Below are 21,489 nucleotides of genomic sequence, written 5' to 3'. Positions count from 1 at the left end.
AAGTGCCTGACTGTGGGGTTCAAGAGGGAAAACAAGTATCTTTGATGCCTTAAGGGCTGATCTGGCTTTAGACTGCTATGAGCAATTTGGATGCAGAAGGGAAGGATTATAAATTAAAGAGAAAATAAGTAGTGTCTGAAACTCGCTCGAATAGTATTCTGGTAAAAGGACTGATTAGTAGCCTGCTTGAAATGGATTTGCGTAGCAGCTGTCTTCATAACATGCATGCTAATTATTTGCACGACTTCTTAAACAAATGCATAAAGAAATAACAAGCTGTCCTGTGATTGTTCCCTCTCATTTAAAAATGAATAAATGATGTGCTTTCACTTGCCTCTTGATTGTTGGGCTTTCCCACCTGATGTGCCAGAAGCAGACACACATTCACTGTCTTTCGAAGTAGGTTTCATCTGATTTCAGCTGTTCCAGTTCACTCAGTTACTGCCTATCACCTGCTTGTGCCTCTCTCCTGGGACAAGCACACACGACATACAATCCGTCACCTGGTTTCTTGGGACCTGAAAACTTTGTGCTGCTCTATTAATCACATTATATTAGCCATGCACAGTCTGTACCAAATGACCACACAGTGAATCTTATACTGATTGCATGCTACCTGATGATCAGCTACTCATCCTTTTAAATTGTATGTATGTAAGGTGGACTGCTCCTTTTAAGGCTACAAATTGAATATTTTCACTTCTCAGTCTGTAAACAAATCACTCCATCTTTGATACAGATTCAAGACCTGTCATTCTCATCAAGAACTGGATAAGACCAACATTTTGGATATGTCACTGAATATCACAACATGGGCAACTGGTGAAAGATAAATCCCAAGCATAAAAAGCTTACAATAGTTCAGTATCTAGATATATCAATATGGAGTTTTACTAAGCCTCTGTACAGAAATGTCATTAAACAGGTTGTCACCCACGATCTTTTCTATTTCTAGATCCTGGCACAACAGAACACTGTTTGGATATTGTTGCAGCTCCTTCTCCGTTTTCTATGTGAGCTTTTCACCAGTATACCCAGATTCTGTTCTCATGTAGTTCTTCCTTTCTATTTCTCTCTTGCATTAGCAAACCCTCACTCATCCATTCACAAACACCTGTGGTTTCTAATACACTCTCTATATGAGCTAGAAAATCAGCAAAGGTTCAAAAACAATGCTCCTCCTACTTGTCCTATCAGTTGGGACTGTAAATGCGATAGTGGGATAAGTTATAATAACCACAATTTCATAATCTTTTATTTAAACAAAATGAACAAATAAATCTTGCATTTGATAGTGCTCACATCTGGTATTATGATAACAACTGATATTGAAAAGACAGTAATTAAAGTTATTCCAAACAGGTTTTTCCATAGACATATATGCAAACATACATCAGCAATCAGCTGTAATGTACTGTGGCAGCAACAGTTAAGTTTATCCAAAACTTTTCATTAGAATAGATCTTTTTTAACTTCCCTAAACTTGGACTTCCAAGACTAAAACTTCTTCAGTTCCCATCTTCACCTTTGTGATTACTGTTATCTAAAAGGTTTGAACAAAAGCATGTTCAAATGTTTGTTGTTAAAAAGAAGAATGGAAAAAGATTTGAAAATAACAAAAACACTTCTCTCCTTAAGAAAAATAACTATCCCACCAAGGTTTAAAGCCAGAGTAATTAGGGTTGCAAAACTGGAATATGATAGGGAAGTAGCTCCTATCTGAAACAGAAAAGTTTTCAACAACAGGAAAAGGAGAAACATTTTTGATTTACTAGAGCTCGAGGCATTAAAAACTCAAAGCGTATATGCATGCATGAAGTATGCATATTGAATAATAAGACTGGTTTAGAAATTATCTTTTTTTTTTTTTCCAAGCAAAGGGAAGTAAGATGCATGGATAATACAAATAGGCTTTTTTTCTTTAAAAAATGATGAAAATACACATTTTTTTCATGAAGTTGCTTACTCTGTATGAAGCTTATGATACTAGAATTTTGCTTTTATACAACAGCATACATCTGATTCTAGCTCATGCAAAAAAGCTTATTCTAGCCTTCCTTTCATCGATATACACTGTTCCCTAATGAGACCACTACTATAATTTTATTTGTATTTTTTTTTTCAGCTGTCCCTTACAAACTCAGCAACAGGTACTGGACAATTGAATCAAGATGCAGTCTAGTTAAATGGCAGTGTTTATCACCAAAGCTAATGGTTCTGAATTAAGTCCAGCTGAAGTTAATACACTGTAATCTATAGTGGTGCCAGTAAACCACATCTTCTGAAAAGTCACTTGATTAGTTAATAGTAACAAGAATAGGCAGTATCTAATGAGACTGATTTCTGCCAGTTTTATCAGAAAGCTATGCCCTTGTAAAATGTGAACATAATACTGCAAAGAAATCACCAGAGTCCTTTATTCTAGTTCCTTGATATTTCAGGTATCACATTATAAAGACCTTTTTGTAACTGATCGATCTGCAGCTTAACAGTTGGGAGTTCTCTTGATTTTCTGCTTCTTATTAAAAGGTCGCTGTAGAGCTTTTTTGTTTTTGTGGTTAGAAAGCATACCATTTGACCCAGAAAAAAATGATATACCAAGCACAAACAGCAAATTTACCAAGTTTCCCAGAACTGAAAATATAATCTGTATAGAAACACTTAACTTGAAGGACACATTAAGTGCTAGCATTCATTCCAGCAGCTCTAAGCTTGTGAAATTAGTCAATAGACTAGTCATTTAAGTAAGAACTCCTGAAAAGACTGTTACAGCAGCCAGCCTATTCAATTACTTTTATTCTCAAGTTTCTTTACAAAAAAATTTAAGCAAATCAGAAAAAATTACTTAAAAAATTTCTTAAAGTTACTGATGTGGACATAATCTTCAGCTGCCCAAACTAAAGAGCTTTAGATGTTTCAGACAGTTGCACAAAACTAATTCTTACAAAGAAACTAATTCCAAATGTTAAGTATTTTGGCTATGATTTTCTACATATATTTTCTAAAGTATAAAATGAGCTCCTAGACTTATGAAAACATTCCTATGCAGCTATCACATGAGCATGGTCTTAAAGCTCCATATATGCTTAGTTTTTTTGCTGAACAAGAGTATATATTTAGCTTTGCTGGACAGAAATCTCAAATCTCTACCTAGAAATGTATCGACCTGGGGGTGCTCTACAGCCTGTTAAAAAGATGTTTTGACTCTCACGTTTCACCCAAAAAAGCATTTAATCCTAAATGAAATATCTCCACAAAGCGATTTCGCCATCACAATTATTTATAAGACATTCTTTGCCAGATTTGTCTCCCTTCTTCCCCTCTCCAACCTGAAAACTTTAGCTTCATTTTAATAAAGAATAAAAGAATAATTTCTTGAGAAAGATGGATATTTATTCTGTTTCTTAAAAAAAATAAATAAAAAAGGCTGCAAAAGCAACCTAGAATCCTATTAATGTGAATGACAGATACATGCGTTTGTGCACTTTGAAAAGTTCAGGTTCATATGCACAGTTTAAGCATCTTAGTTTGAAATGTTTTGCTTAAAGTACTGCAACATATTCAAAGTCGTGGTTATGCAATGGTTAATAGGAGTACCCTAGGCATACATTGTACATCTGCTAAAACTCATAATCTCCACAAAGAATTTGAAGCTCTTAGTCCGATTTAGAAAAATCACCCAGAACGATATCAGTTAACACTGCTACCTTTCCTAGACAGAATTTCTGTTTTAAATGATTCTATAGTTTATTGAAAATAAAACTAAATAAGTAATCTTTCTTCCTTCTCTTTGCCAACATTTTCCACATATCTGTTCTGCTATACATTTCCCTCATTGCCAGCCATGTGAATTATTCATCTAATGTAGTTTCTTTTTTTTCTGCCATGTTACTACAGACAGCTCCTTTCTTGCCTCAAATACTTTATTCTGCTTTATAGTACATGTATTGCTGAAGAAGGGTGCCAAATTGACTATCAAGAGGAACTGAAGTCTGCTTTGTAGCTAGAAATTTGGCATAGCAGAGCAGAAACAGCAGTAAACTTTGTTCACACAACCCAATATCACCAAAATCACAACCACCTCATATCGCTGCAGGATACAATGTAAATGGATTTATTTAAAATGATATATATCAGTTTGTATTCCTCTGACCTACAGCACATACATTACAGCATGCTGTTCGGGGTACTGTGGTTAGTTCAGCCACTGGTTTGCTGAATGTCTTTAGGCAAAGCACTTCAGAGCTCCTTACCTCTGTTCCACCCCATCAAGTGGGTATAACAATAATGGTCTCTGCTGTAAAAGTACTTCAGCTCTGCAGTTGTATACTATTCTGTTTGATGGGTCGTTGCTGGATGATGGCTTTCTACAATTTGGTAGAAAAATGCCGATTAATGCCAGCTGTGACAGCACTATTATGGGGGATCTGAATCACGGAAACTTATTAGAAAGAAAAACCAAATGGAGCTTCATGGAAAACAACATTTCAAAGCAGACTTGTTCAACAACAGCAGCTCAAATTAAGGTTTAATTGCAATAAAAAAGTCTGGCATCAGTAAACACAGTAACATCAAGCTGATCTTTGTATAGTGACAGGATTTGAAGTAACAACAAACAACATCCGATAGACTTGATTTTCTTCGTTGTGAATTAAATACGGTAAAAACATAAAGATTATAAAATAAGAAATAGATACCCCAGGCTTTATCTAGGTAGCATAAAAATATTAATTTAATATAAATAAGCATAAGTTGAATGAGTATTTCAATTAATAAGAAAATGGTGTGTCTGTATTTTTTGTCAAGTAACCTCAACAAATTGTAAAAAAATATATATATAAATGCAATTAATAAACTAACTGTACATAAAAGGGATTATTATCAAAGTATAGAAGATAATTTGCCATATGAAAGCCAACTCTCTTCATTCAAACCTAACCTTTCTTCAAATAGCATGCCATAAAGCAGACTGTAATTTCTGTGAACTTATTCAGTAAGAAAATTATGCAAGGAATTTGTTCTGCATGTAGTTAACCTATGGATTTATTATAAATTGCTAACTCTGATATTTCATATAACAAACTGCAATGATTATTTGTGACAGACCACATGGTGTTTGTTTCTGTTCTCTTACTGGGGGGTTGATCTTACAAGCTTCTGAGCACTCTGGCCCTGATTCAACAAAGCACTTAAGCATGTGAACAGTTGCGTTGACTTAAATAGTTAAGCGTAGCTAATGGATCAGGGCCAGAATGTTTAGTACCCAGTAGGATCAAGACATTGATGACCATATACAGTAGAGTTAAAAGATGCTCTTGAATTTGTCTCTAGGTCTTTAATTGTCTTAGATTAATAGGAAGAAGGTAATACAGAAAAGTTAAATAATTTCCTTTCTGGTTCATGTATCTTGAAGCATTACTGCTCCAAAAATAGGTTATAGCAAGGTTTATTACCTGACTGGGTAAAGGTTTTATATTTAATATCATACTCCAGGGTAAAATAGGCAGAGAAACATGAAATACATGTCTCTCTATCTATCTAGCTTGATTAATCACTTCTAGGTCAAAGTTTTGGGAGCTGTGTATAAATGCTGTGTCAAATAATGTACCATCCAGGACAGAAATTTTTATCTTTTTGTATTAAATGGTGAAGTTATGCTATCCCTAGCATAAAGAAAAATATTTTGTATCACCTCTGAAGTGTCCAAAGATGTGTACAAGTCAAAGACTTCCTGGAGAAACAGTAATAAGTTATCCCTCCCTTTCTTACCACACTACACAACCCTTGATACACCTTTACTACTGTGGATATAATAAAATACAGCATTACTTCCAACCCACCTTTTCTGCAAAAGGAAGAACTGCAGCGTTCCATCTGCAGTTCAGTCTGCCTGTACTTCCACACCCCAAACCATTATGCCAATATCTGAGACAGACTATAATGAAGAGTCTTATGCCTGCTTAGATTTTCATTCAGCTCTTTATCAAGCTACCACTATTCTCCACGTAAACACGGTTCTATAAGATGCAGGTTACCATGAGCACTTGTTCAGATAGAACTCAGTTGTTGAAAAGGTTGGAAAGAAATATGTAGGAAATGATTAAATATGGATAGAAAACAAGTGAATAAATTAAGCAGAGTTACTACATGGTATTTATGACACATGAGAGTGTCACAATGCAGTAATAGCATCACTGAAAAGCAGTCTCAGTTATCTGAGTATTGTTATCTCAGTCAGTACTTGATCATAACACTTATTTGTTTACCCATGTATTGGTTCACAAGCCATTCTATGCCTCTGTGAATCATGGAGTTTCTTGACAACATCCGAAACTTGAAACCAATGACAGGACAAGAAATGATGCAACACCAAGTGTCCTATTTTCGATATGGTAGTTTAGCAAATGCAAAGTGAGTTCTCAATCTTAGGATACATAGGTAAACTCAATTTTCTTTTAACTAATTATGCTGCACTGATGACCTAATGCATTGGGAACCTCCCTGCACTCCTGTTTTCCTTGTAAAAAGTGTTGTTGATGTGTTCTGTCTCAGTCATTTCAGGTAAGTTCTCTCAAAAGACTGAAATAAAAATAGCCCTGGTTCTTTAGCTGCCCGTGTACTGATTCACCCAATGGAATAAAAAAAGAAAAAAAAAATCCAAAATGTCAAATGTTTGGTTATGAAACTCACAGTACTTATGACACCTCTGAAAAAAGAAGAACTTTAATAATCATCTATTCAGGCAATATGATTAAAATAAACACCAAAACCCTCAGTTGACATTTAAACTTCATTCAATAAACAGTTCTTAGCAAGGCAAACTATACTATTTCCTGCTCTTATATGGAATATAAGCGGCAGTGTTTAAATTGCAAATATTTTGTTGGTCACATTATGCCATTTAAAACAAACTTTCTTTCTATAGAATGCATTCTTTGTATAATACAACAATAACCGTTTCCAAAAACGATATTAAAAAGCAGCATGTAATTTAAAGATGGGCTTGAGCCACAGCATTTGTTTCCATATCTGGACCTAGGAAGCCTCAAGGTTTAAGGATGTTTGTTTTGAAGGATTTAAGTTTGGGACCTTCACTAAGTTGGATTACCTCTACTCTCATTCCCTTTCCCATCCACACCATCCTATATAAAGTGAATTCAACAGTATCTCATTCTGGTTTTCTGTTTAAAAGAAATTTGCCTCATGGAAGCTCCAAGTCTCATAATATCTGCTTATAGCCTGAACAGAGGCTTCCTACATTATTCCCTCAAAGCCAGATTTTCACAGATAGCTAAGCAACTAAAACTGGGAAAGGAGAAAAAAAAAAAAAAAGGAAAAGCAAGTCCACGGCTCAATATGGCTATACAACTATTGAAAATGTTACTAGGTATTCTACCATTAACGTTAGCCTTCTGTGTAGCATTAACAATTTTGGACCTTAATCTAGGTAGGTAAGCTGTATTGAGGGTATGGAATCTGGGAGTTCTTCCTCATTCCAGAGTCCAGGTACGAACACAGTTTAACCCTAACTCCACCCTGGAAGGAGATGTAGAGATGCACTTGCTACTCCCTTCTCTCTCATACTCTGTGTGAGGAAAAGCTGGATGGATGGCTTTGCATACATGTAGAATGCTCCAAGAAGTTCCTAAACTGGATATTCAGGGAACATACCATGGCATATCACGTCACAAGTTGTTTTGGTGAACAGTTATTCATAAAGTTGATAACATTAATATGTAGGTCCTTAATCAGTAGTTTAAGGCTACTGATTAAGCCTAGGAGAAAAATAACTGAGAAAAAACAGGATAAATGTATGTAAAATCATAAGCATACAGACAGAGTGAATAGAGCTTAACTGTTTATTATGTCTCCAATATAAGAACTGGTATTCAAAAGAAGCTAGAAGAAATAGCTCCAAAACAAATAAAAGATGTGGTTCTTCATGCAACAAGTACTTAAAACTCTGGAATTCCTTAACTCAGGATGTTTCAGATGCCAAAAGTTTACATGAACCTGATGAGACGCTGGACATGGTTATGGAAAAGAAATCCATCAAGAGTAATTAAATACAATGAGACCACACTGGGCTCAGGAAACCCCATGAACTACAAGTTGTCTGAAGCTGGAAGAATAATCTGCAGAAGTTTTATTTCTTACTTGCCCTGTTCTTATATCCCCTGGGATTTGCTTCCAGCCACCATCAAGAATAGAACACCTAGTGGGATGGATGTTTGGTCTGAACCACTCTGGCTATTTTTATGTTCAGTTTATCATTACAGAAGTTAAAGTAACTGGTGTTTAAAACTCATTATTTATCACCTGCATACCTGTGACATAGTCACATCCTTTTTGATGTCACTCCCTCCAACTCTAACTACTCCTTCAAGTGCTCCAGTTTCCTTCCGTGTCTGCGGTGTTTATGCAATTTGTTTTATGGCCACTTAATCAACTAGGCTAATTAAACAATATAGACTAAAAAGAAAGAGCTGGCACGTGGAGGAAAGTCTACTCAATTTACAAGACAACAATTGTTGGTTTAAACCACCTTCACCATAAGCACAATGACATATTGCTGATAGTTTAACCTCCTCTGGATTGTAAGCTAAATATTTTACGTCAGAACTTAGGTAGGCTAAGAGAACAGTCATGGGCAATTATCACACCACAACTGAGGAAAGGTAACTTGCTAAGCTGCAGTACTTCAGCATCTTTTTGCTCATAGTAGTACTGGTAGGATTGCTGTAGGTATGATAATGTACAGATACGAAACAAAGCTTTGACAGAACATGATATAGTTTCACAGACAGTGATATAACTGGGGGAAAAGGGGAGAAGAATTGAATCGTAAAAAGCATACCATTTTATTCGTCAGTTATCAGACTGCCTAACAAAAGATATGACTATTGATGACCTTAGTCAGTCTGTTTGTTTTGTTTTGTTTTTTTTAATATTTTGTAATTGTTGTTAAAATAATTCACTTCATAGATTGTGGTAAAAGGTCAAGGGATAATAAGAAAAATAGAAAATCGGGTACTGGGAAGACAGATGTTATTACTGAAGCCACATAAAGATGCTGTTTTTGAAAACAACAATTTTTCTGGAGAGTCAAAAAGCAGGCAACAAAATTTACTAGCTGGCCAATGAATTTTTTTCAATGCATTGAGTAAGAGTTTTCTCTTGGTAAATAATTTCCCAATGTGATATTGAATGTGTACCTGCAGTCCTATTGCAGGTACTCATCCCACATGATGGTCTATCTTTGGATTGCACTCATGGACCAGGTTTATAATTTGCACTTAAAATTCTATTTGATCTTTTAACGTAAGTTCAATGGCAGTCAAGCTCAAACTTGTATTCAAACTGAATTTAGGAATTTATTCCTAAGTTTAGGAATGATATAAAGATTGCTTTTAAAAACACGTTAAGTCCCTTTCTGAGTCAAATTAAATACACTTTCGCAATTACTAAAGGTGCTCTGGAGTATAATTCAAACCATACTGAAGGCTTGAGAACAGCCTACATGTAAATTTTAGAATGAAGCCATATGTGAATCAACCATACAAGGTGTAAGAACTAGAAGACCAAATCACTGGATCGGACTAATCCAGTATAGCCACAGTCTGCCTTCAGCAGATGTGCGTGGGCATCTGCTAAGCAAAATCAGTCTTTTGAGCTGCCTTAGTTCTGGGACCACAGTGGGTAGTTCTGATTTGGCTTTTGACATTTGATTTCCTGGCAGAAATCTGTTCCAAATACATTCCTGGAACTAATCCCTGGAGGGACTTGCCCCCAGGTCTCTCACACCAAAAGCCTCCCTCAGCCACCTACCTGGGAGCTTTGGAAGCAGGTGAAAGGCAAGAGTTGGTAGTTTTCTATTGTGCCTGTGGAAACATGAAGAAATGCAGTAAACTTTGACCTTGAAGGGACTCCCCTATATTGTCTCATTTGCAGCAGGGAAGATTGTATTCCACTCACTAGGTTGATCCTCTGCAAAATTTTAAATCTTTATTATTTGTCCCACTAATAAATTGCATACTATTTGAAAAGTTGCACATTATTTGTTCTACTAATTGCAGTATTTGTTGATGTTTTTCATGATCCCCACCAGCAACATTTTAAGTATTGTTAGAACTTCACATTTGGACATAGACCAAACACAAACCAAATACTCTGAGCCCGGTAGTCAGTTTATAAACTATAACAAAGGTAACTGGAGCTGGTCATATACTGCCCTTTTCATTTCCTTTAGGGAGCAAAAGGCAAAGAAATTTTAAAATTCAGCAGTGGGATAGCAACAATGTTATTTCTAGAACTACATTAGGTCTATATAAAACAAAGTTCGAGAGGAGGAGGAATCTCACAGAAGATTCTTTTGACAGGATATTCTTTTCACTCTGCAATATTTTCCACTACAGCTAAAGCTGAGAGCATTAACTTCTCACCAGGCAGGATGCTGGGGAAGTCCATAGGATCCAGGCATCTGAGTCAGCTGTAGCCCATATGGAAAAGCAAATTATGCAATGTTTACTGCTGAATTTCTTGACAGTTGATCTAGTCAAAAATTCCTGTGCTTAGGGCCAGCTTTACTAATTAAATCCCTAAATACAAGTGAACATTATACATGCCCACACAATCAACCCCTGCTGCACCAATGTCCCCATATTCACATGGAAGCATGAGGGAAATATATTGCTGTAAATTTTACTATAATTAACACTGAGCTCTTCCCATCAAAAGACCATCTGGACCACAGTGACACCTTCAACTACAAATATTTTACTGCTTAAATATCTATAATTAGAAAATGGCCAGCTGCTCAAACACTGATCTGCCTAGCACAACAATTAGTACCAAATTAAACAATTCCTTGGTGTTAAGCAACTACTGCTGAATTCTTTACAATAACAAATGGTACAGCTAGAAACTCTTACTGTGATTGAATGGTTTCACTAACCTCAATGGCACTAGTGGCTTGAGAAGAGACCATAGGATAACACTGGGAAAGCTTTCAATTATTTTAAAACCTGCCGTATGAAATACCTTATTGCAAATAAAGAGTCAGCACATACAGTCGCCTCATTTATCTCCCTGAACTAAGTAAAAGTTAATTTTGTTTTCCTAAGATCTGATTTTAAAAGCATTTGTGGCAGCTTTCTGTTTGCTTTGCCTTGCCTTGCATTTTATACTTCCCTGTAATTTAATTCGTGATTCTTGTTTGGTTGATTTATCAGACAATGAAGGATTCTTTGCCTTGCCCTGTTTTAAGTGTTCTTTTCTTTGCATTTCTGGTAAATGCTAAAGCAAAAAAAAAAAAAAAAAAAAAAAAAAAACCTGAAGCCAAGCCTTAATGTATTTTAAATATTTGTCTTTTTAAGCAAAATCAAGGAGCAGATATATTGATTTTAAATATCTAGAAGTACTTTAAGTGTTTAACGTGAGGTAAATGTTCACAGTCTTCATTCAAGGAAAAGTGAAGGAAACTAGAATTTTACCTGAGCAAGGACATTGTACTCAAATAACAGGTACTGAGAAAATAGTAGGGGAGACAGAGTAACGTGTTAGAAAACATTATTGAGACATTTTGCTTTGGAATGCAATCATCACACCAAATTCCATTCTAATATTTTCATGTACGAGAATACTGCACCAAGTGATGAGAATTATTGCAATGACTTCATAAAGAATAAAGTTTTTTTTTTCCTTTAGTTTATGAGAAATATCTTATTTTCAGACCCTGAAGTACATGACTTTGGAGCAACTTGATGGCTTCTCAACTGAAGTTCAAAACCCTCAGCTCTCCAGTTGCCAAACCACTATGGGACAGAGGAAACATTAGATTTTATTAGTATTATTTTCACAGTTTCTGTCTTGATTACTGCACAAGATACCTAGGATCTGAATTGTCACAAGTACCTAATCCTTTTAGGTAGGAGGTTCGGTAATGGATGGTAGTCTGAAACTCCAGCATCAAGGAGTTAAAAGTGATTTGTTTAAGTTAGTTCCAGTACTTGACATGAATAGCACATAATTTCTAATTTCACACAGTCAAGATGGCCAAAAAATTTGGTCACAAACAAGTTCTTCTTTTCATTGACAAAAGTGGGATTCATGCTGTTTAAGGAATGTACTGTGTTTCTCTAATCCCAAGCCTAAGTCAGAGGCAGCAAGTGAAAGACATTTTCTTCTTTCAGACAAGAAGCCATTGTATTCATATAATTACAATATGCTTTTGTGATAACTCTGTCTAGCAAAATTCTGTGCATTTTTCTGTGCACCTTGTCCTGCCTGAAGTGTGGAGTTATTCTTGCTAACATACATCTTGAAGTGAAGAAATTATTGCCATCATACAGAGGCATTCAGACTGAAAGATTGTTTCAGAAAGATTTATTTTAATGTAAAGTCCAGATCCTACATTCCATTCATGCCTCATGCTTACTGAAGCTAATGGGACATACGAAATAACACTTGAACAGGCCTAAATAAGTTTTTCCCACTGGCAAACTGTAGCACATAATGGCCCACATATATGGAAACAGGATCATCATCGATCCACTTACTCAGATTTTAACTCAAGCACTGCATTCAGTTTGAGTACTGATAAGCAATCATTCCTGTAGCATATAATAAAGCCAGTAATAGTTTACAGCATTCCCTCTATTTCATTTGTTGCACAGGATAGAAGTCTGATGAAATCTATTCAGAGGGATATAAAAACAAGAACTTCAACCTTGATGTCATCATTGGTTCCTTCCACTGGCTTCCTAGAGGCACATTTGCAAATGACATATAGGAATACAACTTGTTTGCAGCAATGAAAGAGGTATCTTTGAATATCAAGAAACATCATCATGCCCCTGAAAACCTTACGGACCATTGCAGTAAACTGTTTGTTGGCCTTTGCAGCCTGGTATTCATAAGGTTAAGGAAAAATTCCTTGTCACTCATAAAGCAATAACAATGTCTATTATAGAGCCTTCAAGAGAGGGCCTTTGATTTAACTTCAAAGTTAGTTCTACTTTGAGCAGATCACTGGACCAGATGACCTCCAGAGGTCCCTTCCAACCCCGATTATTCTATGATTCTATTCTGTTTTGCCCTTTCTAGGCAAAGTAAAAAGATTTAAATTCAAAAGCAAAACTGTTTCTAAGCTAACAAACAAACCAATGAAAATAAATAAATAATCTAAAACAACCTTAAAAACATATTTGTCTCTTAAATGGTAACAGAGACTGCCTGAAATCCACACAGGTTTTTCCTTCTGTTTGTTTCTGTAATTAGTGATGTGCTTTGATTCTACAGTATTAGGAGGCAATGCAAAACTCTTCACAGAGCCATCTTGGTTCTAGACAGAATTCCAAAAAAACTTCCCAGGTCTAGGTAGAATGATAGAACTATTGAATTCAGGCATACAACAAAAAATTAAGAGCAGCTATAACTGAAGAAAATTAATTAACATTATTCTTATAAAGTGAAAAACTTCTGTCTTAGTAGTTGTTGAAGTATTCCTTACAGCTAAAAGACATTCTATATCGACTTCTCATACTGGTTTAAAAGTTCTCGTATTAAAATACCTTCAGAATCTTTATAAAATAATTATTTCATCACCACTGACATGCAACCATCTCTGGTTAGGACCATGAATACTACTGCAGAAAGTACAGAAAAATTTCAAAATAGAATCTGTCAAAGCAAAGATTATCGCAACCAATTGAAGCTGTACTTAATTTATAGATGTCCAACACCTTCAGGCTGGAGACTAGTGTTTCTTTGTATGTCATGGAAATTCTCAACATTATCAATATACATATTTCACATGGTTTCATGATACTTTCGCAATCGTTATTTGTTCTGAAGTCATACATCCTATTTGGGACTATAGAATGGCTGCATTCCTGCACTGAAAAACTTTATGTTGCTTTAGTTGCAAACTACAAAATAGTGAGAATGTTAGAGCAATCGTTAGAGCAATCAACAGGGACTCTTGTTTTCATCCACCATGTAGAAGGTAGAGAGGTCAGTTCCTCATGCAGAAACATTTGAACTTTGATTGCCTATCTGTAATGAAAATAACCTAAACATCAGGCCGTAGAGTGGGCTGAGGTAAATTCGCTCTCAGCATCTCCTATTACAGCTGCTGCCCTCTTATACCTTCTACAAATCCCTAAACACTATTTGATACAGGAGAAAGAAGTGTGGCTACAGTTCCAAACTCAGTCAGTGCCAGTAACTGCTGTCTTTCATAAAGTCAAGATACAGCCAATCTGTTTCTCCTGCTGCGTTCCTACAAGCACTCTGCACTTACTGCTATGCACTTACTGCTCTACACTTACTGCTCTACACTTACTGCTCTACAGTAAATTGTGACTAGTAAATCTACAGTCAATACCTTGTCCATGCACTACATAACCTGCAAGCTCCTGTAAGAGCTTACAGAAGCTGCTAGCTTCTATAGCAGGTAACTGGCTATATTTTATCTCCACATGAGGCAATGGCTCCCACCAAGTTCCTGCAGACACTGTCATTCAGAGCACAGATGTTTTCAAAAAGAGAAGACGGAGCAAGAAGGGGGAGAAGGGAAACTGCCATACACTACCCTTCTTCACACACCTATGTTATCACTATTCATTATGTAACAAAAATGAAGGCAGCTTCCATTGCATGATGGGGGCATCTATTTATACATCCTAACTCACATGTCTGACCTTGCTCCCACCACATGACCAAAATGGACTTCCGCATGTTCCCCTTACATAACTGGATATACAAAGATTCATACAAAATTACAGTCAGTTGGGTACTCAAGAACTCAACCAGCCCATCCCTTGCCCAAGGCAACAGCAATTAAATCCATGTCATTTCTAACAGATATACGTTATATCTGTCTTTGAAGACCACCAACAGTGATTTCACCACTTCCTAACACTTCCTACACTACATACCTTCCTGTTACGTAACACAGGGTGGGATTCAGCTCCACATTTAAACATCAGCATTTAGGTATCTACAATGTAATGTCTACTTTTAAGCTCAATGTCCAAGTTGTCATTATGACCAGTGGACAGCCAGTTCAAGATATCTCATTTGCAGCAAAATGAATATTTCTCCAAACTGTGCTGGTCATACTGACCGCATATCTGCTGACTGTAACAGTGATTTGGACAACTACCCTACAAGTAAGGTGAATTTCACTAGGGGTGCTGGCATTTTGGTCATATGACACATGATCTTCATGATCTTTCTTTGGGAAGTGGGTTGGCAGGAAAAGGGCTGAGGCTGGATTGATTGTTCCATTGGGCTGATTCCTACCCCTAGACTGTGAGCTGTACAACCTTGCCTTACACCTTTGGAAGACATCATAGTCTCCTCCCTTGTAATTCTTCCCTCTTAAATTTTTGAGTTCAAACTGTTCAGAACTGAACTTCAGCTCACAAAGAAATGTTAGGTGTCTCTAAGCCTCCTACAAATGAGATGTCTAGTCTGGGCTAATCATCCAGGTTCATGATTCATCTACTCTGTGGGATGAACTGCTTCTGAAACCACCTGCTTCTTCTTTTTTTTTTTTTTTTTTTTTTTTGACTGTAAAAGGAGCTTGGACAACCAGTTTAGACTTGACATCTCACTTACAGAAGGTTAAAGTTCAATGAGATCAATCCCAAGCTCAGAATATGTATATCTCACTTTCGATAACCAAAAGTATATTATTAGGTAAACTTACTATTCATGATTAAAAATATCCCAACTTTCATTTAAACTTTGAACTATCTCAGCTTTCATGACATTAAGCAAAAATGAAATGTAATGGGGAAGGCTAGAAAAAAGAAAACTGGCATAGCCAAATGGGGGACAAATATTCAAAATGTGTGTGTGGTAGGGCTGAACAAAAGCTTGCAGATATTTTGGAGGAATAAGTATTTGATTCAAAAGAGTTTTGATATGGAAGGCCTAAAACGTGGCAATTTAAACATGCAGGCATTTTTTAAAAAGCAAAGGATATACATCCACACTATCCAGTGTGACATACTCTGTTACATAGCATAACCTTCCCCCAGTCAGTTGGTGCTGCATATACTTAAACCGAAAAGAACTCTAGTATTTCTAAAATCCTTTGAAAAATTCCAGAGGAAGAGGCGATTTTCTATTCTGTAGTCCTTCATTTCAAATACAAAAACTGAATGGATTTTATACATGTGTTAGCTCTACACATGTAGATGGCTCCAGTTTAAAACATTAACAGTCTTAACACCTTTTCAAATAATAGCATATGAAGCTGTATCGCAAAGCTGTAAAAATGTGTAACAACCTATTTGCTCCTAAAGGGCAAGAAAGAAAAATCCCTTTTTGACTTCTAAACCTCATTAGGTACTTAAAATTTATGGCATTTTCCTTTACATTGGAAGATTAAAACATAAAATCATTGTTCCCACTAGACTTTCTGTAAAACAGAAGGCTGCAGCCTAGCACAAAGCTACCTTAAAGTAAAGATTTTTCCAATAATTGTGGCAAACTATTCATCCAGATCTGTCTTCAGGGTGGTTGATAATGTTTTAGAGTTTGGTATAAATCCCATGTCAGCCCTAACTTGAGCCAGTACAGCTCTAAATGTTGGGGTACAGACTACAGTTTAGGTTTTGTGACACCATTGCATAATTTCCATATGCACTTATTTTCCTGACTTATTTCTCAACTGACCAAATTTAACATGCCCCAGAGGCATCAGGAGGAACACTATATGTGTACTGTATGTGCCTGAGACCCTCTGACCCATGCTAGTGAAACAACATTCGTATTCACAAAAGTTCTATAGAACATAAGGCCAAGCTCTGGTTCCCTATTCAAAACTTTGCAGAAGCAATATCTGCTGAATTAAGTCATCTCAACGCTAGGAAGATTCAGTGTTCTAAGATGTCCGACTATAGTTTTTGTACACCTGATTCATGTTATTTCCTTCTGTCAGATATTTATACACACATAACAGGAAAAAAAAGAGGCAATGCTTCACTCGAACAGGAAGGTGAAGGGCTGGAAGGATAGGTGTAGGATTTGACTTTGGTAGGAATGACAGGATGAGTTCATTATATCTCAGCAACGTTCTCCAACTCTGAGACAGTTTGTGACAGTTTGTCCCTATAAAAAAAGTAGTGGAAGAATGCCACAAACCTGTTTTCTTCCAGTAGACTTTGACCTGAAGTTGATTGTCCTGATAGAAGGGAGTTCCAATTTTAAGAAAACGAGTGGGTTTTCTTCTTTGAAAGGTTGGGAAAGGATCTACCAGTCCTTTCTGAGGTTTCACAGCAGAAGAGGTCTGTTCTTCTGCAAGACACAAAACAATCAGGAAATTATTTATTTTAGTACAGCACAACCTACTGACTGTGCTAGTGCTGTTGACAGTCAGAAAATAAATAAGGCCTTCAATTAAAACAATTTTCTTTCAACAACTTACCTGAAAGAAATTGACATAAAGAACAAACATACATAATGGGTGAATCATTTGTTTGAAATTTGGTCAAATAAAGATATTTTAGACAGAGAGAAAAAGACAAATGTGGAATATGCTTTGCAAATTATCAAAAGCATCATAAATAAAGGCAGTGTATTTATAACTGCAGGAGCAAGCATTATTAACACTTTGAATTTTTAATAAGTGTGGCATCTAGCAGTAGTTATGTATAATCATTCATGTTCTTGATGTTCCCACAGTGTTTGAATACACACAAAACCAAAGCACAGGATTGAGTGTAACCCACAGAGTGCAGTTTGTGGTTATTACATCAAAGTAAATATATACCTCTGCTATACCACATAAGAACATTCTGGTCAGATAAAAGATCTTTCCAGCCCACTTCCCTGTTTCCAACAGTGAATACTTAGGAAAACATCATAAGAGCAGAGTGAAGTCTGAGTGATTCCCTTCGTATATGTACCTAACTTCCAACAAGGAATGGTAAACAGATTTCTTCCCTCAGACATTTCACCTTGCAACAACTTAAGAAAATTTAGAAGAGTTATCAGTATTTGGAATAGTTGAGTATTTCTAGACATTTTCAGTTTAAAAAAGTAGGGCCAATTCACTGCACACTTGCAAATATATCTGTTCCAATTCAGAGGACAGTATTTGCATGAGCTGAACAAAAAGCCGTAGGTAATTGAATACTGCACCTAAATAACAAGTAAAGATTCTCCTAATTAGGATGCGGTAAATTATCAACTACATATTTGAGAGAAAGAAGGAATGACTCAGGTTTCAATAGTTAACATGAGAAATATGTAAATTTGAATGTTTAGCCCTACACATAGCTTAAACTAAAACTCTATTTGCTTCTTGAACATATTTTTTTTTAATCCTTTCTCTAACCTGATACATATTTTGCCTCTTTTAAATGAAAGAAAAACTACTAATTGTATACAAATTCTTTCTCAAGGTAACCATTATGTTGGTTATTTAAAAGGAAATCATGAAGCAATAGAGAGAAGTACAAACTTGAATCTATTAGATATATCTCAGTTGAAAATATTTTAATTTTAGTAAGTCTATGCTATGCTTTTCTCTGTCTGCTCCACTTCTGGAACAATGAGGACACTGATTTAGAATATTTATATGTAGTGATCAAGAGAAAGAGAGTCTTGCTGCATTTGCCAGAAGTGAAGCAGACAAGCAATGTGAGTATGATGAGGCAACATATTTCTGAGTGTGGGAAAATACAACTGCTGAGGACCAGAGCAAAAGCTCACAGAAGTCTCCATGGCTAAATTATTTCTGTGGGGCATGGACTGATCTCTGTTCTGACAATCTGAATATCTATCTGAAAAAAAAAAGCTTCATTTCCCAGAGAGCTGAGCAATTGACTGAACTGGGACTTCAGTAAAATTGGCATGATGTTTTCTGAACTACTTCCCAAAGGCAGCCTGACCATGGAAGTCCCCAAATAGATAAGGAATACATTACATTATATAGAAACTCTTTAATACCGTACTATTATAATCTGATCTAATGTCAGGACTCAAAGCTTGACAAACAGAAGTTGATTAATTACCCCTGCTCCCAAAAGGGGAAAGTTTATAAGGCTATTCTCATGTTACTACGAGAGAAAGACATTCAACAGCTTGCCCAATGTCACTTTGACTAGTTCTACATACTGCCACCAAGGGCTCCCTCCCAGATACCAGGACACAGCCCAGCTTCAGACTCAGGTGAAATCCAGATACCAGCTTTTTCCTGTGAAATGATTTCTACATAAAGAAAACTCAGCTACATGCTTTGTCTCAGAGTTGTGATATAGTCTGGAGAAAAGCCAGTTTAGATGACTGGACTGAAAACTAGACATTTTAAAGTTTAGCACTGAAATCAAGAACTTCACAGAAACTTCTGATCAGAAGAGACAAGAAGATCAGGAAGAAAGAGGAAATCTACTGTATGAAGAGATTACATTTAGCCTGTTCATCTAGCAAAATGTGTTTGATTAAAAAAAAAAAAAAAAAAAAACTCTTAGGAAAATACTTTGCAAAATGAGGACACCTCTTATAAATACAAATGATATACTTCTAGCTGATCTTAGTGACCGAGCGTATTAGAATTAACGACCCAGTTCCCAATGAAGTTTAGTTTTACTTTTATTACATCCCCTGTATAACTTTAATAGAAGAAAGAAAAATTAAATATGTTAACTCCGAGAAGTTTTTGATATCATACATAGTCCTGAAAACAATATCACTTTTCTAGGGGATGATAGAAAAATACAGGTACAGTCTAGATGAATCAGTATGAAAAGAGCATAACTCTTGAGTTCACTTACATTGTGTTTTACTGCGGATTAAGCCCAAACTTGCCTTATGTCCACACCATAGAGATTCAAGCTCATATTCTGATATGGATTTCAGGCAAAGACTCAGTGCACTGAAGACATGAAAGCTTGGCCCTCTCCTGCCTTTTAAGATGGCCTGAAAATGTGGTAAAAATGTGCTTGACATGGAAAAAAAGAAGGATCTTTAGGTCTGTTTTATCTTCTTGATACATTAAAACAGAAAACAACTGTAGATATGAAGGTCTGTCACAGCTAACAACTACCTTAAAATTTTTTATGTATATCCAAACTGAGTATGTGTTCAGAAAGGCTCTGCAACGATACTGCTTTGTTTGTCAGGATATGAATACAGAATGACAGTTATGTTATGCAAATGGTTCCAGTAAAGTTTAAAACTTGATTGTAGTATAAAAAGGAAAATGAATGAGAAAGGGGAAAATGAAAGAGGTAGGAAGGAATATTTAAAATGACATGGTTTAACATCTTTTTATCAGAAATTTACTGTATTGGCTAATCAAAGAAATATCAGCAGTTGGATAGTAACTCAGTATTGAAATTTGCCTATTATAGTTACACAAATAGCATTTAACTAAGACTAAGAATCATGGTTTACACTCAGGTTCAGATACACTTTCAAATATATTACCTAGCATGTGAGATTCCAAAGATCTTATAAAGAAGTATCTTGACATCTAAAGATCTCAAGATTTTAATTTGAATTTGGGTCCTATCCATGCAACAGTATGTTTAAAATTCATTTCAGGCATAGAACATTTTATATCGCTTAATAGAAGAGTCAATGTGTTGTGTTAGTTCGTAGGAGATATATGTTTGTGTGCTCTGGGATTCTGAATTAGTGGGCTGCTCAGAATAGTCAGGATTCTAAAAAGCATCGAAACCTAAAACTGTCCAGTTAAGATATAGACAGAAAAAATGGATGTATTCCAACCCCTGAGGTAGGTAATGAGTATTTGTACCTGTATTACATTTTAAAAACACTAACACTACAGTCATGCAAATGCTCCTGTTTTCACTGCATTTATTTATTTCAGATAAGTACTACCCAAGACAAAGAACTAGGCAAAAACAATCACGAATTTTTAGATGAAGAAATTTAACATCAAAAAGTTACTCAACTTGACCAAGAAAAGATCACTATGTTACCAAACAGCCAGCTTTAAGAATTTTTTTTAATCTGAAAAATCATTATATAAAACATTCAAATTGTAGATAAAGCAAATATAAAGCACTCATATGTTTGAATGCAGTTACTTACTATTATTCCTGGTGTCGTGAGTTGTGCTAAAATGGAGGGAAACTTTAGCACTTTTTAGGCGTATCTGACCCCAACGTGTTACTGCCTGCAGTTCCACATTGTAGTTGCTGTTGGGTTGGAGTCCCTCCAGGACCACATAATTTTGGGGCTATAATAGAGGGGAATATATATACAAAGCAGTTATAATATTATTGAAACACAGGCTCTTATTAAAAGCAGGCCTGTTATCTTAGGCACACCATTCTTCTGAAATTAAAAAAAAGTCATGTATAGATTTCAACAAAGCACAGTTTGATGTTTTTTAAAAAAATCTATTTTTCTGGACTCTATTTTTCTTTGCTTTTTTAAAAGTACTAACCTTAATGATGTTTACAGAATTTTGGCAGTTTCTTGGTAAATACAGATACCTACTGC

General features: G+C 35.8%; 1 protein-coding gene across 2 annotated transcripts in view; it reads right to left on the bottom strand.

Annotated features, from left to right (window-relative positions):
* The window catches only part of ANOS1 (anosmin 1), a 140,500-nt gene that overhangs the window by 16,009 nt on the left and 103,002 nt on the right, over positions 1-21,489 (bottom strand). For both annotated transcript variants that reach the window (XM_064500789.1, XM_026117062.2), the window contains exons 8-9: positions 21,076-21,223; positions 17,158-17,310 (exon numbers count right to left, since the gene is read on the bottom strand). In XM_064500789.1, the coding sequence (XP_064356859.1) occupies positions 17,158-17,310; positions 21,076-21,223 (301 nt within the window). The remainder of the gene's footprint in view (positions 1-17,157; positions 17,311-21,075; positions 21,224-21,489) is intronic.

Source organism: Dromaius novaehollandiae, chromosome 1 (assembly GCF_036370855.1).
Source record: "Dromaius novaehollandiae isolate bDroNov1 chromosome 1, bDroNov1.hap1, whole genome shotgun sequence".
Taxonomy (NCBI): domain Eukaryota; kingdom Metazoa; phylum Chordata; class Aves; order Casuariiformes; family Dromaiidae; genus Dromaius; species Dromaius novaehollandiae.
The sequence above is the reverse complement of the archived record's forward strand: the minus strand, read 5'-3'. Positions and strand labels throughout refer to the sequence as shown.